The following is a 24,824-nucleotide window of genomic DNA, read 5'->3' as shown; positions in this document are numbered from 1 at the left end:
TTTTTAACTTTTATTTTGTAATGTCCTACATTTTTCCTGAATGTGCTGCATTTTATGGTGCCTTGTTTTCCTTTGCGGTTATGACACTTTGCCACTCTGTGCTCAAGAGGTGCACCTACACTGTAATTTGACACTGCTTTAAAGTGCTGCAGCTCCATCCTAGGTATCCTGGGATTTGTCGTTTTGTCTGTATCAGAATGGTGACAGCAATCAAGAAATAAGAAGACTAGAAATGGAAAGGGCAGCTATGGAAGAAATAGATAAGATCCTAAAGGGTAAAGATACACAACTGAAATGTCCAAGCCATTGTATTCCCCATTGCTGTGTACAGATGTGAGAGCTGGACAGTGAAGAAAGCAGATAGGAAGAAAATCAATTCACCTGAGATGTGGTGCTGGAGAAGAATGCTGAGGATTCAATGGACAGCCCAAAAGGACAAACAAATGGGTCCTAGAGCAGATCAAGCCAGAAATCTCCCTGGAAGCCAAGATGACCAAACTGAGGCTGTCGTACTTTGGACACATCATGAGAAGGAAGGTCCCATTGGCAAAGACAATAATGCTGGGAAAGATGGAGGGAAGTAGAAAGAGAGGAGGGCCACATGCCAGATGGATGCACTCTATTAAAGAGATCGGGAGTATGAGTTTGCAGGAACTAAGCAGTGCAGTGGAGGACACAGGGTCGAGATCAACTCTGGGGCAGTTAACAACAAACAACGAGTAGAAAGAGGAAGACTGCACACCAGATGGATAAACTCTATTAAGGAGCTTACGGGTATGAATTTTGCAGGACCTAAGCAAAGCATTGAAGGATGGGGGGCTTGTAGATGTCTCATCCACAGGGACACTGTGAGTTGGGGGCAAACTCAAGGGCCGTTAAGAACAACAGCCATCTCTACCAAAGAGTGATGGTGTCTCACAAAGCTACAAATCACAGGATTCTGTAGGATGGAGCCATGGCCGTTGAAGTGGTGTCAAACTGCATTATTTCTGTAGTGTAGATACACCCTGTGTCAGAAGTGCCAATTTTTAAAAATTATAATACAGTGTCTCTATGTGGTATAGTAGTTTGGTCTCCAGAGCTGTAGTCCAGTGCTCAAACCACAACACCATGCTGGCTCTTAGTCGGCATTTAATTGGCCAGAATTAAGATGGGGTGACTAGTCCCTGCCAGAATATACTGAATTGCTGAAGACTGGGAGAAAACAATAGAAGAATTTAATCTTTTTTATTTGTTGTTAAGCCACCTTCAAGTACCTGACTCAAACTGCTCTGAGGTACAGGTATCTTAAACATTTTTAACTTGAATTAAATCATCTTGGCAATTGATAGGATTTTCTTCTGAAGTAACTTGGTTTTATTTCACACTGAAACAATATTTATGATGGCAGGAATATTAGTTTCACCTAGCATTACTATGTTTATGTTGCAAATGGCTTGTTTTGTTAAATATTAGTGCAGTCCTATGAATGTTTACTTCCAAATCTCACTGAGTTCAGTGGGGCTTGCCCTTTCCTACTCCAACTGCCTTCACATGGCTGCAGGAGAAGAAAGAAGAGGTTCCATAGATATTGCTATAGGACTGCAGCCTTGGACTCTTTATGTATGACTGCTTTAAAGATATATATTTTGCCTGTGCCGAAAGTTACAATTTCAGGTATGTGTCTAGGGATGACAAAGAACAACTACATTTGCAGATTTCCTTTGCTTAGCAGGATACTTTAATTGTACAGAATTCCAAACAATTACATTAGCAATTAATTCAAAATAAGCTTGCTTCGGAGCATTTACTGTAAAGTGTAATATAATAACTTTTTTTCCTAATTGGTTTATTTCTAATTAGTTTCAGAATCAAGAATGTAATCTGAGTTACTAGGATGTTTGTTACAGTCTGTATTATCTTTAATACTATGATCAGAAATACAAAGGTTCTCCTGGAGAGGGATTTATCAAAAGAGCGCCATGAGTTGCTAAAGGGTCAAAGATTATATCGTAGTCAAGCACGAAAACATTCTATAGAAACAAATAAAAGAAGGAGGTATGTAAACATAGTATGTGCTTCACTTAATATTTAAGTACATTTTCAACAAGATAACTGTGTTACCCTCTTTCACTATAAAAAGGAGGAGGAAAAGAAAAAACGGAATCTTGTAGCAACTTTTAGACTAATCAATTTATTTCAGCATAAATGTTCTTGATTTACAGCCTATTTTATCAGATATATAAACAGATATATAAAAGACGTGTATTCCACAAAATCTTATGCTGTACTGAACTGGTTTAATCCTCAAGATGCCACAAGATTTCATTTTTCCTACTTACCTACTTTACTATATATATATATATATATATATATATATATATATATTAAAGTTTACCTTGGCCCCATACAGACAGGCCAAAATAAAGCTGCTTCGGGCCACTTTGGAGGTATGCTGTTTAAATTATGCATGCATCCTATGAGTCCAAAGCCACGATCCAGTCCTAAGGACTGGAGCGCAACTTTTGTATAGCTTCCACTCTTAGGACTCATGCATCATTTAAACAGCATACCTCCAAAGAGGCCCAAAGCAGCTTTATTTTGGCCTGTCTGTATGGGGCCATAGATTATCATTTTTGAGACTTGATAAAAAGATAACTGTGGTTCTTATGTTTTACTGATGTGACCTGAGAAATACCCTCCACTCCCATGATTTAAAGAGTAGCAGTCAAATATTTCATTTTTAAAAACCAAGACTCTTTCTGTGGCTTTATATAGCCCCTCAAGAAGACTTGTGAGAACATATACAGGCAGAAATGTGTTGGATGTTTTGACCAGTAAAACATTCATCAGTTGAGCACCTTGAGATGTGTCTCCAGTTTCTTCTGCAGATTTTATTGGGTGCTACTTTAAAAGCAGGACAGACAATGGCTTTTATCCAGAGTTAATCCAGTTTAGAGTAGACAGAGTGAAATTAATGGGACTTACCATATATACTCAACTAAGTATATATGCCCCAAAATTACCCCTAAAATCTTGGGTAGACCTGTAGAAAGGTCAGTGCACCAGTAGTGCTTAGAAAGATCCTATAGCAAGCAAGCCTGACATCCCAATCTCCATTGAATTCCTTCCTCCTCCAATCCGTTTGCAAGCCTTTGCTTCCTATCCTATCGAAAAAACTCCCCTTTGAAAAGCACTTGCCTGGTCTGTTCGCTTCCCTGGTCCATTTTGCAAGCCTTTGCTTCCTATGGGGAAAACTCCCCATTGAAATCCACTTGCCTGGTCCGTTTGCAAGCCTTTGCTTCCTATGGGGAAAACTTTCCATTTAAAACCATCGCTCCAGTCCCTTTTGCAAGACCTTGCTTTCTATGGAAACAACTCTCCATTTAAATCCACTTGCTTCCTAGAGGTCCAGAAAAGGAGATGGAGAGACAGAAGTGGTATTTCCCCCTTTTCATCCTTCCTTATCGCCCCCTAACTTTTACTCTTGATTTAGGGCATTACTAAGGACTTTATCACATGGGGAAAATTGGGGGAAATCGAGGGTTTAAACAGTCATTTTCCCATTTGTGCGATCGTGGTGAGGATTTTTACACACATCGCAATTAGAGAGGACTTATCCCAGGAATAACCAGGGAAATCCCATGAATGATTTGTTGCTAGTTATTCCCTGGTTATTCCTGGGATAAATCCTCTTTAATTGCGATGTTTATGAAAATCTTCACTGTGATCATGCGAGTTTCCCAAGAAAATGACTGTTTAAATTCCTGATTTTCTCTACATGTGATAAGTCAAGTCAAGCCCTGATGATTTAAATGGATCTGTACCAAACTTAGGGCTGAATCAGACGTCCCTGCTTAGTCCCCGTTGGCAATGGCTTGGGGGTGTGGCATTTACATGTGCTATGCCCCCAAACCAGACAGAAACTGAGCTGGCATTTACACGCCAGTCAGCTTCTCACCCCCTTGGGAGATGTGGCGTTTATATGCCACTTTTCCAAGAGCTGGCTTTTGGGGAGGAAAAGCTGTCTCTTTGGGAGAAGGGGAATCTTTTTTCCACCCCAAAAAGGAGTGGATGTTATCTGGCTGGATTGGGGCCGGGCATCTGTTTGCCCTGGCTTTAAGCTGCCCATTTAGTGCTTTCTATACCCCTCCCCCCTTTAGACACCAGCAATAATGCAGTTTGACACTGCTTTAACTGCCTTGGCGCAATGGTATGTAATTCTGGGATTGGTAGTTTTGTGAGATATTTAGCCTTCTGTGTCAGAAAGCTCTGGTGCCACAATATCCAGGATTCCATAGCACTGAGCCATGGCAATTAAAGAAGTATCAAATTGCATTATTTCTGCAGTGCATGTGCAGCCCTAGTCTTAGTGTAACCCAGTGTGTATATACAGTAGAGTCTTGGTTAACCGACCTTCGGTTAACCGACACTCCGGATTATCCGACATCCCATGCTTCTTCGTGAGAAGAAGCATGGGACGTCGGATTGGGGACAAAAGTCCTGCCCCTTTCCCCTCAGCAGCCTCCCTGATTGGTTGGGAGGCTGGGAAGGGGCGGGACTTTTGTCTGACTACAAGCCCCAGGGGGTTTTGTGGCCAGAAGTCCTGCCCCTTCCCACCCTCCCAACCAATTAGGGAGGCCACCGAGGGGAAAGGGGCGGGACTTATGGCCGCGAGGCCCACTGGAGCTTGCAGTTCCATCCCCTTCTCCCCGCGGTTGCCTGGCAGCCCCGGGAGAAGAGGAGGAGGCGGCCCCCACCTGTCCCTTCCTCCCCGTGGGTGGCTGCACCTGTGGGAAGGAAGGGAGAGGAGGAGGTGGCCCCCACCCGTCCCTTCCTCCCTGCGGGTGCCTGCAGCCGCGGAAAGGAAGGGCGGAGGAGGAGGCGGCTCCCACCCGTCCCTTCCTCCCCGCGGGTGCCTGCACCCGCGGGAAGGAAGGGAGAGGAGGAGGAGGCCCCGCCCCATCCCCTTCTCTCCTTGGGTGCGTGCACCAGTGCTGACACTCGCAGGGAGAAGGGAAAGGAGGGAGCCCTGCCCCCTTCACTTTTCCCCGCGCAGTGCCTGCTTTAGCGCCGGCACCCGCAGGGAGAAGAAATGGGGGGGAAGTCTGGATTATCAGACATATTCGGTTATCCGACTACAAGCCGGTCCCATTTATGTCGGATAATCAAGACTCTACTGTAGTACTGACCTTTTGAAGTAACTGCTAAACTAAATCATAGCTGGAAGATAAGAGTATCTTGTTTTTAGCTTCTTATTACACTGGTAAACTAACCTTGACCCTTCTGCAATCAAGAAATGTATATGGTTAATTGGTCTGCACAAACTGAAATAAGATAATGTCCCAGTAACCTTAGATGAATTCCAATACAAACTCTCCAATGCACTGTTAAATTGCTGCAAGTATCCCTTTTCAACAGAACACTTTTCTCAGTAGAACAGGCACTGTACTTACATGTATCAACAAGAAGATACCTGTGAAAAATAACAGATTAGAAAAACAGATGGAAGAAGAGTTTGTGATACTGTATATTGATTATTTATTAATCAGTTTATATCCTGCCTTTATATAAACTCAAAGTAGCTAACAACAATAATGGGGGGAGCAAATATTTGAGTAATTATACAACAAATTCCACTAAAAGAGCAGAGTAAAAACATTAAAATAATAACTTTGAAAACAACAACTTGATATCTCAAATCAAAACCACTTCAGTCCAGAAGGAACTAGTTATTTTCAAAAAGCCTTATGAAAAAGAGACTATTCTATATACGAGCTGTTAAACAGGTTTAGAGCACAATCATATCATGTCTACTCATAAGTAAGTCTAATTGGATTTACCGGGTTTATTCCCAGGTGGCTGTAAGATTGCAGTCTCCAAGTCTTTTTTCCAAGACAAACCCCATCCTTAGCATCCAAGACACTCTTCAACAAGATGAGGAACAGGGAATCACATTTCACTTGGTGCAACAGAATGGATGTCTCTGTTGTGTCTGCATATATATTACCTCTTCCTTAACATATAAAGAAGTTACCTCTAAGTAAATGCAAATGCTTTTAAGATTAGTAAACAAAACAATAAAAATACTACCCAAATTAATAACCTACACCACATATTGTCATACCAAATTCTGTAATTTATGCATTATATGAAGAAGTACTGTACTTCCCTTTATCATTAAATAAACTACCATTCCACTTCATTAGATGACTGCATTGTACATCTATATTACAGTGTTTTTATACCACTTCAGCTGTAATAGCTCCATCCTAAGAAATTCTAGGATTTGTAGGAGGATTTGGCTAAGCTCTAGTCCACTCTCCTAAACTACATTTGTGAAGGTACATTCACAAGGAATTTTGGGAGTCAAACAGTTTAATTCTTCAGTGCAGACAGGCACCGGTTTTTGTGAATGAAAGAGAAGTATGTCTCCACATCCATTTTCTTAGCACTGTCCATACTTTTACAGGCATATAACATGTCCAAAGTTTTTCTAAACTAGAAAACCCTAGGCATTGTAATTGTTCTGTACTGAGTCTGAAACATGTTTCCAAATCAACTTAAATATGGAGTATCACTGTATTTGGAGAAGGAAGGATTTAAATGAAATGGTGGCAGCCACTTAACAATGTTATGGCTTTTTAAAAAAAAATATTAAAAGCTCTGGTTGTTTTTAAACAGAGCACTTGAAGAAAAATGGAAGGAGGATGAAGAAAAAGAACAAAAATTTAGAGAACAAATTCTGCTGCAACGGAAACTGAAACATCAAGAAGCAACTGAAAAGTTCCAGCGTGCTCACCTTCCAGCTTCACAACGCAAGAGGGGAGGAGGAGGTTTGTAAATTAGGTATAGAGTTTAAGAATGCTAAAATATCTTTCTGTTACAAAAAGAATTAATTCCATAATTTGTTACGCACTGTTTAACATTAAAATACTCATTTTTCAAAACTAGAAGTCAACATATGGCTATACTCTATTTGATCTCTACCCACCTTTGGGTAGGGGAGGGGGAATTGTATATATTGTTGTATCATTTTAATGGTGTACGCTGCTTTGATTGTTTTAACAAAAAGAGGGATATAAATAAAAGTATTATTATTTATTAGCAATCTATGTGGCTCTCATAGAGCCTTAGAAGCAGACAATTGGTTTACAGCCCTGTTTATAGACAGTGTGGTGGGTACCAGTCAAATACGTGACTTTACTGGCTGCAGCCTTGGGGAGGAGGCAAGACCTTATCACCAGTGTGAAGTCGAAGATTTCATGGTAGGCATCCATAGTTTTTTGTGGGGTTTCGGGCTATGTGGCCATGTTCTAGAAGAGTTTATTCCTGATGTTTCACCAGCATCTGTGGCTGGCATCTTCAGAGAAAATCCACAAAAAATGTATCACCAGTATTTTCACCAAAAAACAGTGTTTGAGTCAGTGGAACAACTTTGCTATGTATGCCATTAAAATTACTAGCACAGCTGCTTACATTTGTGCAGACCTTTGTAAGTGGTTGCTTGCATCAGCACTCTTTGTTAAGTTTTATTTTATTTTCAATTTCATTATTATTAAACTTTGTACTTTTTTGTACATATACAGTATATGCTTCATTTATTTGCCCTGTAAATCTAGCTGCTTCCTCCTTGCAGGTCAAGGGATGTATGTGTAAAATGTTTCTGCTCCTGTTTTGCAACTTCAAGACTCTATAAGCTATTTCCATTCATCATTCTCATATTTGAATCACTACAATTAGCTTTGTATGTGAGCAGAATTAATACCGTAGTTTTATTGGACAATCCTACAAAATATAGATCATAGAATCATACAGTTGGAAAGAACCACAGGGACCATCTATTCCAACTCCTTGCCATGTAGGTACAGCCAGCTCTCGGTACCCGATTCTTTATCCACAGATTCAACATCCACAGCTTTAAAATATTCAAAAAATTATAAATACTAAAAAGCAAACTTTGACTTTGCCATTTTATATGAAAGACACAATTTTACTATGCCATTGTATTTAATGGGACGTGAGCATCCACAGATATTGGTATGCATGGAGTGGGTGGGTCCTGGAACCAAATCCCAGCAGTTAAGTACAAAGATAACTGGAGTATTGTTAGCATACTCGATGTTTCAGTCCGTTTTCCAGCATTCAAATTATGAGATATGGTATTTTACTTAAATATTCTGCTCCAGCCTGGCAGTCATGACTGCACGAGCTCCAAATGTGGTAATATTTTCTGTTGGCTGATCAAATGAATCAGTGTCAAAAGAGATAGAGATTGGTAATGATGCATTTTAACCTTTTCTAAAATTTGTGAGGAGAAGTGATAGATGGAAATCAATTGAGTTTAATTACTTATTAAAATCCAATCCACATGAACCCATCATTAGTTATAAACTTATGTATATAGGAAAAGTACTGTTAGATGGGCCTGTTACAGACTGCCAAAATAAAGCTGCTTCGGGTCTCTTTGGAGGTATGCTATTTGAATGATGCATGGGTCCTAAGAGTCCGGAGGTCGCGCCAAAGCCACACTCCATTCCTAAGCACTGGAGTGCAGCTTTGGTGCAGCTTCCGGATTCTTAGGATGCATGCATCATTTAAACAGCATACCTCCAAAGAGACCCGAAGCAGCTTTATTTTGGCAGTCTGTAACAGGCCATGATCTATCAGTTAAATTGAAATATGGAAATCTTATTACTTCACTGTTGTCTTTGAGAAACCAGGTGAAGTCTCTCCCTCACTTTATCCCTGGTTTTGGTGGTTAACTAGGATTTGTTTTTTTGTATTTGGTTTATATCATTGTGAGAGATGAGCTGCTTGGCTTAGTTTTTTGGCTGCTAGAAATATTTAATTGCTACATTTTATTTGGATTGTATTATGAACTTTGCAATGATATGTTTTTGACATATTTCCTGATAGTTTGTTGTTTTGTTCTTTGTTCTAATGGGTTAATCCAGAATAAGTTATTTGGATGTAGTTTTGATTGAAATAAGTGGCTCTCGACTCTTTTGTGACTATTTTTTAATTTGACTTTTCTGAGTTTTATATTCAAATAACTTCACTTGCCACTTAGGGTAAAAGGAAGGAATAAATTTTTAAATACTTTGTAAAGAAGTTTCTTAGAGAAACTGCCCTGAACTCACAAAACTTTACTTTTACTGGCAGATGAGTAATTTAAAAGACCTGACAAATACCTACTGGTCCAGTTAACCAGCAAGTTTTTTTAATAGCACATTGAAATGAGCCAGAGATGCAGAAGAGTGCTACCATAAATTGTACTTTGTGCCATATACTGTATACTTCTGCTGTTTTTCAAGCCCAAAAGCACAGTCATAATTTCATTTCCTCTTCTTCCTAGCCTATTAAAGGTATCATGTGCAAATCTACTGTTACGTGCCTTCAAGTTATTTCTGGCTTATAGAGACAAAACCTATAATGGGATCTTTCTTGGCAAGGTTAGTTCAGAGGGGGGTTATCATCTTCCTCTCAGGCTGGGAGAGAGAGACTTCCCAAGGTTGCCCAGTGGGTTTTCATAGCCCAATGTGAGTTGGAAGTCTGGTTCCCTTGGATCCTAGTCCAACAGTTAAACCACCAAAGAAGACTTCAGAGAGGTGGTTGTTCTGAGTCTCTTGCAGCCTAAAAAGGAGGAAGGAAAGGGAAGAAAAGGGAATGTGGCAGCACCTGGTGTTTACTTTTGCATGAGCTATTGTGGATATAAACCCACTTCTTTGGATGCAGTACTGAGTGGCAAAGGCTTAGGGAATGCAAAAGATGGACATGGCATCATAAATGTACAGAGCTTCCAAAAACAACAGTGCATATACAGTGGTCTTTCCATATTTGTTGGGGTTAGGGGCACAGTAAATGTGGAAAAAGTGCAAATAAAAACACTTTTCTTTTTACCACCTCTCTAGGAATCTCCAAGTCCTTTAGTTCAACTCTGTAGTCAACATGTGCCATCAGTTGATCACAGAATCATGCTGGAGGATCTACAGATGCCTAGAGAAGTGTTTTCTCTAGGAACTTCTAGGTTCTCCAGCACAACTCTCTGGTCAACTTCTAGCAGAACTGCACTGGACAACTTAAGGATTCCTAGAGAAAACATTAATCAAAGCTGCAAAAGTGGAGGTACTGTATGAACCAGAAGAAAATTACTGAGGACTGTGATGGAGTGCTGACTGGGACACAGCTTTTTTAGAGCTGTTTTTGGGTTTTATTTCTATTGTTCCTGTATTTACATTTTTAACTGGACATTTAACACAATGCTTATGTCTCTTTTTAACTCATAGTGCAAAGAAAAACTGAACTTAAACTGGATGAGGCTCTTCAGAAAATTCAGACAACAGGATTGTTATCATCCAAAGTCATTGGAAGGTAAATATTCCTGTTGAAGTCAGGCATCCAGTCATTTTAAGAATAATTGAATGCTGATTTTTTAAAACAAAACATTAAATATAAAAATGCTGTTGAAGACTTCTGAAAAAATATATGTGAGATTAATGTGTCAGATGTAAGATGTATTGCTTCTGCATTCTTCTGTTCATGGCTCTGATTGGTTGGTCTAAAATTTATAGTTAAGGTTGGAACTCCTTGTTTATTATTTTTTTTCCCCTATTATCACATTCCATTTTCAACAATTGTCTTTTTTATGTATTTCATTACTGTTACTGATACTGTCCTAGATACCTTCTTCATTTTCAACTTTTGGAGCAATGATACCCTGTATCCAATGTACTTCCCTTCACAACATTCCTTCAGTTTAGATAGACTAATAAGTGATGTGTTTTAAAATTTCTTCTAATGTACTTGCTGCATGAGCAACATCAGGGAAAGTGACTTCCAGGGGAAAGCTGAAGCATTAGGGGAAAGTAAATTCTGGCCTCACCACAGACACATTCCTTCACTATCTGCAGTTTCTTGGGAATAAGGACTCTCATTGGCTTCAGTGGAAGACTTATTTCCCTGTGGGATAGGAGAGGGCCAAGGAAAGGGTACAGTGACGCCTAGCACCATCAACTTGTACATCTCCACACCCTGACTACAGATAGGCTAATTGCAGGTTAATGCAAAATGTTTAATATGCTTTCCTCTGTAGTGGTGTATACAAAGAAGAAAAAGAAAAGACAGTTTATGCCATGTGGGCTCTGGTCTTCTCAAAAGAAAAGTGCTTATATGAATGTGATGTGTTTTCAGGTCAAGATCCTATCTTGGAGTTGTGTAGTATAAATGTCTTCATGTGGAGTTATATACTGATCATGCTATGTGATCCTTGTGTTGAATGGCAGTGTTGCACAAATGTGAGAGTAGTATTGCTAATTTCACTAGGGGCATACATATTGGCCAAGCATATGCATCGGCATGTACTACTCCACTTCTCCACATTTGAACTGAATATTGTGCACCATTTAGCTGATATTGTGCATCAGCCAAATATGAGTGGGGGAAGATGCTGGCAAACCTTCAGATCCAGCCTCTCCCCAAATACCCCAAACATGCCCCTGTGTTTTTCCTTTTCCCTACAGCTCCATGATTCCAACATCAAGGAGATAAGGGCACAAAAGATTCCGCACAGCCAAGAAGGGATCCAAGGTCAGGGCTTGGATCTGCATGCACATGCATGCTCCACCATTAAGCAAAACGGGGGCTTGCTGCCCCGGATGGTTAAATCCACAGATGGCAAGTCCACCAGTAAGGAGGGCACACTGTAATGTACTTGCTGCATGAGCACCATAAGGAAAAGTGACTTCCAGGGGAAGTCCCCTCTGGGTGGGGGCACCTTGCTTTCTCCTTGAAGTGGAAAATTTAATTTATTGTATGCTCCATAGAATGCTATCACAGGCACTATAAATTTGCCACTTCTGTGTTTAATTTCATAATTTATTTGTAACCTGTTGTTTCTACCAAAGAAAGCTGAAAGTAGCTAACAGCATCACCAAACAAAAACAAAATAGTATGCAAAGTTACTATAGAAGATGCAAAATTATCTAACAGTGAAAACATTACAACTGAATATAAGTAACAATTTTGGTTCAGTATCTAAACAATACAGTTCAATACCTAAACCATTTCTGTTAATAAAGATACTAAATAAATAGATAAAAGAGCTCATAATTTAACAAACACTATGCACTTAGCAAAGTATTCTCCATAAGAGAAATAAGGTTTTATCAGAGTATTTATGAATGATATGAAATACAACAGCAGTTTAGGATGAACTTTTATATAAATGCATTTTTTAAAATATGCTATTTATAATAACTCATAGCTATTAAGTAGTTTTCCTGCAGTGTGGGCAAGCAGTCCTTCATGTTGGGTCTGGCTCCTCCTAGTACTTCACAGGCAGGGCTTCAACATGCCAATCAATCTTACCACCTAAGAGGGAAGGCCAGTCCAACCTTTCTGCTGATTGTGCCTGTGGTTCCCAAGAGTAGTGACTGATAAGGAGTTTGTTTTAGTATATTAGCATATCATTTTAGTATTTTAGAATTTTATAGTCTTGTGTTTTTCAACCATTTTTGATTATATATGTTTGATGTTCCACCCTTTGGTGGAAAGAACATAAATAAATGCTATTATTAATATTCTCAGTTCCATCCTGCCTCAAACCAGATCAGAACAGGGCTTTTAGTGCTCTAAATAAATTTGAAATTGGGTCAAGGTTGCTAGCTGAACACGGTTATTATTACCTGAGTCTTTACCATCCTAATGGCAATGGTCAGTCTCAGCTCCAGGTTTTCTTTCATTGCTTGCAGAACCATTATTTACCTCAGCCTTTACCACCTTGTGTTGAATCAGTCATTAGTGTACCAGACAATATTAGTCAAACTGTTTGGTCTGATGAATGACTTATTTGGATTCAGTTCTTTGAGCAAGGTTCCATCTGACGAATATCCATACCAGGATAAGATTGCTCAGAAGTGGTGCCTGAGACTAAGTCTTCCCCCCATATTGAAATGGTATCTCCATTTAGGAACCATTATAGATACATTCCTGTGGTTTTCAGAGGTCACAATCCCTGAAGTGAGAAACAGTGTGTTTATTGCACTGGGGAGGCTAACTTTGAGAGGTGAGTATCTGAAAGATCTGAAGCCAGTGGGCTGAGCAAGGAGAGTCTGAATTAGGAAGAATGGGCCCTGAACACTCTGGTATTTCAAAAGATAATACAAGTTTTTTGCATTCCTAGGGTGGACTTTTTTTGATTGTCAGGATAATCACAAACTGCTTTGGTTTATGTCAAGAGTTTGGACACAGGAAGCATCAGCCTTGATGGTGTCACAAACACTTGGCCATGGGTGGTGTGCTATATCTTTTTACCTTTTCTCAAGGCGTTATGAAAAATGAGGCTGGAGAGAGCAACAGTGATTTTGGTAGCACCCAGGTAGCCTTGTAAGCCTTGGTTTTCTGAAATAGTCAGCATGTAGATTCAGAAGAGTTGGCGTTTTCCACAGTGGCCAGACTTACTGCATCAAAAAGGTCTGTTACATCCCAACCCAGGCTGGTTACAATTACACACCTGGAGATGGAGCAGAAAAGGCTAGTTGCTGAAGGGTGTGATGATGATGTCATTCAGACCATCCTTTCAGTTAGAAGACTCTCCACCTAAGCACTTGTACAAGCCTACTTTGGAAAGCGTTGTGTAGTTTTGTGTTGGAGACCTTGTGGCACAGTGGTTAAATGCCACTACTGCAGCCACAAGGTTGTGAGTTCAGTCTCAGGGTTCCAAGGTTGACTCAGCCTTTCTAGGTCAGTAAAATGAATACCCAGCTTGTTGGGGGTAATTAGCTTACAGATTGTAAACTGCTTAGGGAGTGCTGAGTTCACTAATAAGCGATATAGAAATGTAAATGCTATTGCTAAATGCTAGATGGTGTCAGTGTAAAGGCATGCTTCAGTAGCGTCAGTCTTGGCCTTTCTATAGGCAGGTTTCAACAATGGCATGTTTTTGCCTTGGGCTCTTTCTTGAAGGAAGAGTGAGGTGAGCTCTTGCAGAGTTTCTTTTAACGGTGTATTGTTGCTTTGGCTGAGAATGGTACGTCGATTCTCTTTCTGGGATTAACATGTCGTTCTATGGGCATTATCAAAGGCTCCTTAAGATCAGTGCAATTTAAATTTCTTATCTTGAAAGCCTTGTTTTTGGTAGCTATTACATCAGCTCACAATCTCTGAGTTGAGAACTCTGTCATCGCTCCAGAGTTGTGCATTTTTCACAAGGATTCCATTATTCCTAGGTTGGATCTTTCCTTTGTCCTGGAAGTTAATACTGTGTTCCATTAGTCTCCGGAGATCATCTTACCATCCTTTTGTCCAATTCCCAGAGCAGCACAAGAGAAAGAGTGCCACAGGTTAGATTTGTGCAGGGCTTTAAGTTCTGCTTAGAGAGAACTAAACCATTTTGCAAATTGTATTATCTGTTCCTTTTCAAGAGAAGACTAAAGGTCGACAGGTATCTTCTTCCACCTTGTCTCATTGACTGAAGCTTTGTATTGAATTGTCATAGTTCTTTACTGGTTCCAGAAGGTATTCTGGCACACTCTGTGTGTAGCGCTGTTACTTTTTCTGCCTTGAGTACAGCAGCTTCCCTGTTAGAGATTTGTAGGGTAGCTACTTGGGCTTCCCTGTCACTTTTTTCAGACTCTATTTGATTGATATGTTTTCTTCTGTAGATGTGTCCTTTTGCAGGCATGTTCTGCAACTGGTTGCATCATTGTGATTTGGAAGTTGCCTACCCAGTGGTGAGGTGACTGCTTGTGTAGGTCCCAGCATGAGGGGTTGCCTTAACACACTGCAGGATACTGGATCATTGGTATTCTCCATGAAGGTTCCTTTTATGGAGTTGTGGGGAGGGAATCATTCCCACTGTGGTTGGTGGAGGTCTTGTTTGTTTTTGGACACTGGCTGTATGTTTCTTGATGTCCAGAGCTTTGTCATACCATCACTGGGAAGGTGGCAGTGGTCATCCCTTTTAGAGTACTGTAGTAAGGCTGCTTGACAGGTTGAAGCCCTGCCTGTGAAGCACAATGGAGGAGCCAGACCCGGCATGAAGGATCCCCTCCCCACAACTGTAAAAAAAGAACCTTCACAATGAGTAGCAGTGTTCTGTTTTGTTGTACCAAAGTTACACTTTAGATATCAGAATTTGTTTTAAAGACAGTGCATGTGAAATTTGTTTTAAAGACAGTGCACAGCTAGAAGTAACTGTAATATTTCACCCTTACAAGAACTGCTGACACGCCTTCCTCAGCTACCAGAAATGATACTTTTAATTGGAAACAGAGCTCAGCAAAAACTGGCTGTGATAGAATAATGCAGGAAAACAGGACGGCAAATCTGAATAGTGACCAGCTTCTCTTCCAACAAAATCTAGATGAAATGCAGCAGCAACTGAAAGAACAGCACTTCAGCAACCTCCAGGTAGGATAATGTGTCAGATATTTACTTCTTAAAAGTACATAAACCACAGACATCAGTATTTAAAGCTATAAATCCTGAGTTACATTGATTTGAATGTGAATCCAGTAGCTTCAAGCTCAGTTCAAAGATTCTAAGGTTCAGGACTTATATTTTTGAAGATAAATCACCTAGAACATACAGAATTACACATACACAGTCACCCTTTGTGAACTCAACTTTACTGTGAGATTGCATCTCTTGAGCTAGGCATGTTACTACCATATATACTCAACTATAAGTCAACCTCATGTATAAGTCGAGGGCAAGTTTTGGAGCCAGAAATGTGGATTTTGATATGACCCATGGATAAGTCGAGGGTAAAACTTAGGGGCATATAGCAAAGGATCTATAGGATGAAGCAAAGCAAAACAGTGTCAAAGAACTTATAAAATTCCAGCATCCCTCTTTGTGCTCACTCCTAAGACTGGATGGATGGGAGAGTAGAGGGGATCGGTGCTTCCAGGACAGATTATACTCTTGCTTTTCACCAGGGGATGGTTCCTTCTTTTAAATAAGAGTTCAGATACAGTACTTACATTGACTCATGGACAAGTCAACTCAGGTTTTTGGGGTCAGTATTTGGTTCACAAAGGTGTAACCTCTTTGGCTGTCCCCAGTTCACTGTATCTAACTTTTCTCCAGTCATGAAAGCATTACTTTTATGAGAGGAGCTTCAGGATTGTACCCAGCATCTTTACACTCAAAAAGTCTGACAGTTGTTCTCAAATTAATAACTACTCTGCAGTCACTCTATTGAAAAACAGCATTGTCCCTTCAAGAAAAAATAGCTGGAAGCTGAGGAGCAGATACAATCCAGCACTCATAAATTTGGCACATTTTTTAATTTGAATATGTCAAACCTCCATGAGACAGAGATGCATATCGATATCCAGGATGACTGGGGAAAATATAAACATGACTTACCTGTAGCAAGTTTTTAAGTAGTAAAAGTCAAGAATGTCTGCTCTTCCCCCTTCCTACTTTTTAACTTTAGTATTTAAATGTATATGGATGAGTCTGGAGCATATAAATCTGTCCTTCCTATGCTTTGAAACTTCAAAAAATTATTTGTGAATTTATGCTTTTTCAAGAAAAAACCCAAAATGATAATGAAATATATAAAGTTTCTAAAATAGTCATGTAGCTATATTTGTATAATTATTGTATTAGTTGTTTTGGTTGGTGTTACATTTTAAGTTTCATTCTAGCAAATGTGATACTTTAGTGTCCCAGATCCAGAATTTGTAGCACAGTTCACACAAAACACTGCCACATTAGAGCAACAATAAGCCTGAAGAGCTTTTGTATACTCATAAGTTTGTTGAGTTTGTCAACAGGAAAACAAGAGCAAAATGTGTAGAATTACTGCTAAGCTGGCTGCCTTTGGGGACACACAGATTCTTTGAGGAGCAGCTTTGAATGTGATACACTCCAGAGACAGGCCTAACCAATGACAAACATTTGATTGAGTTCATAGGTAAATACCCATGTCGGCACTATATGCTACGTTAACCAGGAATGTATGGAAAAATATTTGGTGGTTTTATGATTATAAAAGACGTCATATTTGCTGAAAGGAGACATTTACCAGGGCAGACAGCCTGGTATACCACAGGAAGCTCAGCTTCATTACAGTGTGGTGACAAAATTAGTTCAACTATATTTTCACATTGGACAAAATATGGTGGAAGACTATGTATATTTTTTTCTAGCTTAGAACTGACAGACGATCTGGTTACTGAGTGCTATTCAAAGTGATGGTCCATGGACTAATGCTGGTCCCTGAACCATTGAATTCCAGTCCCAGGAAAGAAAGAAACAATTGTACTCAGTGGGCACAAAAATAGTGCCAGTCCCTGCTCCACTGAAAACATAGTATTTTCAATTGCTCACATGTTCACTGTGCTAAAAAAGGAGGAGGAGGCAGCATAACTTATGTTGGCACCATCTGCAGCCATACATGAAGCTAAATGTTACTTCTGCAGTAGAGCAAAAGATAAGAAAACCAGCAGAAGATGCACCATGGGTTATAGTACAGCTGCAGTACTCAGGTCACATGCTGTGGTTGGCTGCAGCATGGCTGAAAGAAGAAGTGGCCCTTCATTTCAGGACATTTCACTCAGCAAAAGCTGTTTTGTTACTGGGCTAAAAAAAGTACCCAATAATATCATTAATGCTAGGTCATACTGCAAGTTAAAATACACACAGCTGTTTTCCTTCAGGATTTATATTGATTTCCTAAATTCTAGAAATCACTACAAGTGTTTTGTTTGTTTTCAGTAGAAAATAAATGACATTATTTTCAAGAAACTATATGGCTTTTTGTAGAAATGTAGGGCTCTCATCTACTTAAAACAAACACTTCACTTCATATGAACATATCTGAGGGGTTGTGGTGCTTGTGTATTGTAGAACATCCTTCATTCCACATTCAGAAACATTCCTGTGGACATGGGGCATTTTAATCATAGAATCATAGAATCGAGAGTTGGAAGAGACCACTAGGGCCATCCAGTCCAACCCCCTGCCATGCAGGAAATCCAAATCAAAGCATCCCAGACAGATTGGAATTTTGGTGACAGAAAATATTTCAGAATATTTTCCAGTGCATGTTTTTTCATCCATCTGGATGATGGCTACATGGCCTGTTAGGGAGACAAAATATTTTCCACAAAATATTTTCACAAAAATCTTTTGAAGGCATTCTCATTCTTCTAATGATGGGGAAATTATCCTGATTAAATATCTCATTTTTATATTTTAGAATCACCACTAGGGGTTGCTGAGGTATTTGTGGTGAATCAGGTGCAGTTTTGCAAACCTTAAAGATTTCCCTTTCTTATTATTACCTACATACATATGTGTGTGTGAATATCTATCTATCTATCTATCTATCTATCTATCTATCTATCTATCCACACATATTCAGAGTAAAACTTATATAGACAAATGGAAACATCACAAGGTTTTTTTGACATTGTTTCACACTGTCATGCTTTTGTCCTTTTCATTTAACTTGTCTTAGTTCTCAGTGGCATTATTGATTAAATAATGGTAAATGGTTAAGAAAAATGTTTATGGTCCTGTTGAGAATGCTATATGTAATGTGAATAGACTTTTCTTTTATTGTGTACTGCTCTGGTCAGTCAAAATGCATTTAACATTTTCTTTTATGGAGACATGCAAAGCTTAGAATGTATGTCACCAGTGTGACACCATTGAGGTCCTTTCACTTTTCAATTAGCTGTTTTACATTCTTAGCAAGATTATAAAGATACTTTTAAAGTTAGTAAAAGAATCAGTACACAACCTGCCATCAGTCCACATATTATTGCCTATATGTATCCCTAAAAAATAAACAAACCATACATTCAGTTCTAAATTTGAATGGAATATTCATCATTGTATTTTTTAATATTTGTGATTTTGGAAAGTGTTTTCTAACAAAACTGAACTTTCTGTTTCACTCTTGAAATAAAATCCAGACTCCAGAATACACAAAATTCTAGTGGGTCCTTATTATCCCCTGGCGTTTAGTTCCAGGATCCCTGTGGATACCAAAATTTGAGGATGCTCAAGTCCCATTAAATAGAATGGCATAGGAAAATGTTGTTCCTTACATAAAATGTAAAAATCAAAGTTTGCTTTTTAGAATTTATATATATTTTTGAACATTTTCAAGCCGCGGATGCTTGCCATACCAAACTAAAAGTCATTTTTAAAAAGTATACCTTAATCTAAATACACTGAAATTAGAAATTTAATGTATCTAGAAATTTAATTTACCAACACCTAGTAAAGTGAGCTTTGTGTTCAATCCTGTGCAGAGATTGTATCTAAAAATGATACTGTGGTAGCAAAGAACCTGTAATATTTTTCTTGCCCCAAAATCAGTTGGCAATTATAAGATGCAGTCAAAAAATGGCTTTTCGTGACATTTTCACTCAGCCCGTGAGCAAAACAGAACTTTGTATCCTCTTCGGGTGCAGAAATGAAATGAAATTTCCTCTGGGAAAAATGCAAAGTTTTCCTAAGAATTTTTTCCCATTATGATTTGTGTGTGAGTGTCTGTATATGTGTGAGTGTTTGCAATGTATACTTTTTGCTTTGGCTGGTTTATATCTGGAGAACTGCAAACTTGAAAAACTCTTAGTACTTTCCATGAAGCATAGTATCACTTTCTCACTTTTCTCTTAAACTGTGGCCGAAGGAAAAACCCAACTAAGCAGGAATGTGTCTGTTATACTCATAATTTGTTTACTTTTCTATCTCAGGATTTTCATCAAGAAGTAAATGAAATAATCCATTCAGAAAGTGTTTGCAGTTTGGACAGTCTTGAGGCTGGAGAACCAAATGAAAGTTGTGCTACACCAAGTGAAACGTCTTCTTTGTCGGCACAGCTGGATTTTTCAGTGCACAGTTCACAGGGATCACAGACTAGACATAAAAGTTTTTCCAGTAAGAGTGACATTGTTTTTTCTAAAAATCAGCATGTAAATAACTGGCTCATAAATTTAAATACTTCAAATATCCAAACAACCTCCCCTTTCCGTGACATTTTAATTAAACACAATATTGTACCTTCTGGTGATGACCCATGCAGTCCTGATTGGAAATCCTCTACTCCAAATGTATCAGGACAAAGAGAAGCTGAGAGATGTGCTTCTGATAATAATCTAAACTTTGCCCAAAGTAAAAGAGAAGGCAAAAGCTTTCTGTTGAAGTGCCTGTCTTCAGAAACAGTTAGCACGGAGAGTCCAAAAGTTACTGAAACACCTGTTCTCAAATCAAACAAAGCTTGGGCTATCCCTGATCCTCCTCCAGCTGTTTCACTTCAGGAAAAGACTTCTGAACTACCCCAGAACAACAGAGGCTCATGCAGTCAACATGCAGTAAACACTTCTTCTTTAGTTTTTCCTGCTACAGACTGGGGAGTCAGGGCTCCAAAAGATAACAGCTTTTTTTTAAATTGTATGCAAAAGGGGAAAGATGCTCATGCAGCAAGGTGTACTGAAGATATAGACTACATAATGGGTGTTAAAGATGAAGAAAATGTGGAGCATGTTAATGCTGAGTCAACATTGTTTGAAGAGACGTCTAAAGACGGTAGTGATCAACCGAAAAGTGATGGAGAGGAAAAAGTAAATGAATATATTTTATCTTTGCCTCAAGGAGAACTCATGACCAATTTATCTGAGCTTGACCAACAGAAGAAAGATAAAGCCAGTGAAGGAAAAGGAGTGACATTTCCAAAAAGTATTTTGAAAAAAGAATCTAAATATGAACCTGGTTATTTTAGAGCAGTGGTTGTAAACAGAGGGGTCAAATTTGGGAGTCAGCCTGTGTCTGCTGCTAGAGACAGCATTGAATTGGCAAAACTAAAAGGGAAAAATACAGATATTCAAAAGAACAGTAAAAAACTTAGGTGGTTTGATGAAATTAACAGAGCAGTGGAAGCTAATGATGATGAAAAGTGTTCTGAACAAAGTATCACTGAAATACCTCAGCCACAGTCCCAGTCACTCGGTTCTCAAATTAAACCCACTGCTTCTAGGACTAATCTTAGAAGCATTCCCTCTTTCATGCTCAATTCTGTTTTCCAAGAAAATCATCAGGAATATTCTCAGACATCTGCCAAACCTACTACTGTTGGAGGCTTAGATAGAGATAATGTGATACAGAATAACTTTGCATTGGGTGGGTATCACATTGCTAAACAGGCATGGATGGCACCAAGGGGTGAAGAAGTTATACCTGTTCTCCATAATTGTGACCCTAAAAATCAAAAAAACAATCCACGTAGGGGTAGAACAAAACCAATCAAAAGACCGAAATCAGCCAAAGCCCCATCATCAACAATAAATAAAAACCGAAAGGGTACCCTTATTCGACCACAGTCTGCTAGTGAAGCTACCAAGATTATGAAAACTCAGGGCAAAATCATGGTGCCTCACCCACCAGGTAGACCAATACCAGGCAAAAGACCTGATGAAAATCCTGCTGACGGTGTCTACCAATCAGTAAATCTTTGCAAACCTCAATTAGATAATGAAAATAGTCACTTTTTAAGTGGGAAGTCTCTTTTGCCTGAAGGTCAAGATGTGGTTAGAAATGCTGCAGAAGATACTTTGCCTTCAACTAATGCTTGCCATTCCCATGCAGCCACAATGAGACCTTCTTATAGTGTATTAACCTATGAGCCTTTAACAAAGGCAAAGTGTATCACAAAGACTGCTCAATCAATTGCCCGCTCCAACAGCTTTCCAAGAAGAAATCCCGTATACTCAGAAAATGGATTATGTCCAGAGCGCACCCCAACTGATGAAGAAATTGCAGTTTTGTGGCAAGGAATGCATCGTGCACTGGCTCAAAAGGACGGCACCGCTGGTAAGATTTGACTTTTAAAAAATAAGAATAAGAAGGTTTTATAAAACAGTCAGCTCTCCACATTTGCAGCTTTGACTTTTACGGATTTGATTATTTGCGATTTTGAGTAATATATTCTCTCTAGGAATTTCTAGGTCCTCTAGCACAACTCTACTGGAAGGTGACCACAAAGTTGTCATGGAGGACATAGAGATTCCTAGAGAAAACTCTTATCTAAACATTTGTAGGTCCTTCACTGCAAATCTGTGGTCAATGTCTGATGGATGTTGACCATAGAGTTGTACTGGAGGATGCAGAGATTCCTAGAGAGGTGTTCTTTCTGGTAAAAATAGTGCTTTCGTTTATTTGTGCTTTTTCCACTTTCAGATATCCTAACCTCAGTGAATGTGGTGGTCGCACTGTATATTTCCTCAGTTTTGATTTTAGTTAATATCTAAAGTCCCCATTCAGAAGGGCTTAGATTTATTTATATAATAAATCTATTTATAGTATATCAGTTGTATACTAACACTGAAAATAACAGAATGCAGAGGTACACCAAAGTAACATGAGAGGGCTAGATGCACCTTCCTTGAAAATCAAAGTAAGGAATTTTATCCCCAACCAAGTAGAGCTTCTCCTTGTTCCTAATCTATTTAGTCTATCATCCCAGGACAGTTATTTTAACACAGCCCTTTTGGAAACATGGTTCTAACCAGGGCACTTAGGGCCCGAACAGACAGGGCAAAATAAAGCTGCTTTGGGTGACTTTGGAAGTATGCTGTTTAAATGATGCATGCATCCTAAGAGGCCAGAAGCCATACTAAAGCCATGCTCCAGTCCTAAGGGCTAGAGCGCAGCTCTGGCACAGCTTCTGGTCTCTTGAGATGTGTATGTAATTTAAACAGCATACCTCCAAAGTCACCTGAAGCAGCTTTATTTTGCCCTGTCCGGGCCCTTAGTTTGTAGTTCTTTTGCATTCCTGTTTTGAGGGAGGAATGGATATGTCTTGAACAAATATTTAACTTGGACATTCATATGTCCAAGTTAAAATAAATATCATTTTTAATATATATATATATATATATATATATATATATATATATGAAATGATATTTATTACTAATGATCAAAAATAATGCATACACATACATACAGTACAAACATAAACACACAACAGTAATAAATTCCCCTTTGTGTACACGTATACGCTTTTAAAATGACTTCCTGCATTTCTCTAATTGGCCTAGCTAATTATCTTAACCTCCTCCATAGATATTCTTTTGAGGTCTAAATCAACTAGATAAAAGTAATACAGAGTCTTGTAAAACACAGTATCCATCTCTCACCACACAAGTTAAACTCCCCATTTCAAACAAAAAATACTTTTGATTTGTGAAGTTGGATGGTATTAATGCTGCTCAAACTAATTTTAAAATCTTTTTTTCTTTTTTTCTTTCATTCAGGAAATTCACAACATTGTGTTACTGTCTGCAATCACTCAAGTAATAGTGAAGTGCAATCCACTAGACCTAATGTGTCTCATATCACTATTGATGGTGGCACTCTAATGGGCAATATTAAACCAGGTGCTAGATCGAATACAATTTTTGCTTCCCAGCCCAGCAGTAAGCTTCTTCTTCTTCTTCTTCTTCTTCTTTTCTTTTTTTGGTCAGATTTGGATGAAGGGGGCAAAAAAATACATTATAGGCCTAATTTAGTGAACACTGACTAAAATTCATAATGAATGTAAGGAATATGTATGTTTGATCAGTAAGCCTGGCGTAAAAATAATAATGAGGGTTTGAATTGAGTACTTGTGTCCCAGTTTCATATATATAGTTTTTTATTTCATTCATTGCAAATATTTTAGAATATATGTTTGAGAAGATTAAGTACTGAGAGTCCATAAATTTGAGTAGACTGCCTTATTTATTTTGAGGCACTTCCTTCTTTACATGCTACTGTGGGACTTTGTATTTGACTCTCTGTGTATGTTTCCCTTGTATTTCTCTTTTCCAAATTCTTCTTCAAGCTACAACTTCTTGTATAATTTTACAGTGTTTATACAATATGAAAACTTGTTAAAATTTTGAATGTGTCCTTAATTTTTAACTTTACCAATTTAAAAATGCCCTTCTTTATTAGAATCTCTACCCAAGCACCAGAGTTTAATAAACATGCCTTAGAATTAACAAATATGGGCCTAGGTGTAAGGTGCACATTTTGTAATACAGATGGTCGTATTTCAGTCTTCATCATCTCCTGTTAAATGAACCGTGGATAGCTGAGAAAGACTTCTGTTGGAGACATGAGCCCGAAGCAGACGGGCCAAAAGACTGTGCTGGGACTGCACTGGCCCCGATTGCACCAGGATTGCAGCAACCACACAGGCTCGGTCCTGATCCGGGCCACTGAAAGGAGCGGATTATATAGACTCCTTTTTGGGCTGGTTCTTCTTTCTTGGTGTGGTGTTGGTGTGGCTTCCAGCCATGTTTGGGGCATACATAATCTAAAAGCAACCCCCCCCCCCGCCCCAGTGTGGTCCAAAGCCAAGTCATTTTACCCGTGTGTTCAGGCCAGAGCAAACATAGCCTAGTAATAGAACAAGTTCAGTTCCTGGCATCTCCAGGTCAGGCTGGAAAATAATTCTTCCTAAAACAGTAGAAAGCTGCTGCCAGTCAATGTGAAAAAATACTGGGCTAGATGATACAAGTTAGCAAGAAACATCTTCCTATCATCTTAGTTGTTGGAGAAATTCATTGCTCTGTAGTGATGTTAAACCAGACAGGGCAATGGAAAATCTGTGACTGGATCATTTTTATCAAGAGTAAATGCACTTGCAGATGTTATTTAGGCCATGTCCATGGAACTGGGTCCTCATGCCATGTTCCTGATTTGTATGTCCCTCACCTCGGTATATTATTGATTTGCCCCAAGAGGCAAAGCACATAGGTAACATCCAGACAATTTTCCACCTAGCCTGTTTAGTATTAATGATTAATGATTTAACTGAAAGGCAAGATTAG

The 24,824-nt window shown here is 39.0% G+C and overlaps 1 protein-coding gene across 4 annotated transcripts in view; it reads left to right on the top strand.

Annotated features, from left to right (window-relative positions):
* Window positions 1-24,824, top strand: part of CEP126 (centrosomal protein 126) — a 36,922-nt gene that overhangs the window by 1,443 nt on the left and 10,655 nt on the right. For 3 of the 4 annotated variants that reach the window (XM_089512769.1, XM_089512768.1, XM_089512770.1), the window contains exons 2-7: window positions 1,918-2,037; window positions 6,664-6,815; window positions 10,269-10,353; window positions 15,198-15,390; window positions 19,704-21,816; window positions 23,262-23,423. In XM_089512769.1, the coding sequence (XP_089368895.1) occupies window positions 1,918-2,037; window positions 6,664-6,815; window positions 10,269-10,353; window positions 15,198-15,390; window positions 19,704-21,816; window positions 23,262-23,423 (2,825 nt within the window). The remainder of the gene's footprint in view (window positions 1-1,917; window positions 2,038-6,663; window positions 6,816-10,268; window positions 10,354-15,197; window positions 15,391-19,703; window positions 21,817-23,261; window positions 23,424-24,824) is intronic. The other variant, XM_089512772.1, reaches the window with a different exon arrangement.

Source organism: Sceloporus occidentalis, unplaced genomic scaffold (genome assembly GCF_023333645.1).
Source record: "Sceloporus occidentalis isolate IW3139 unplaced genomic scaffold, rSceOcc1.0.p SCAF_2, whole genome shotgun sequence".
In the NCBI taxonomy this organism is placed as follows: domain Eukaryota; kingdom Metazoa; phylum Chordata; class Lepidosauria; order Squamata; family Phrynosomatidae; genus Sceloporus; species Sceloporus occidentalis.
This window is presented reverse-complemented; position numbering and strand designations above follow the sequence as displayed.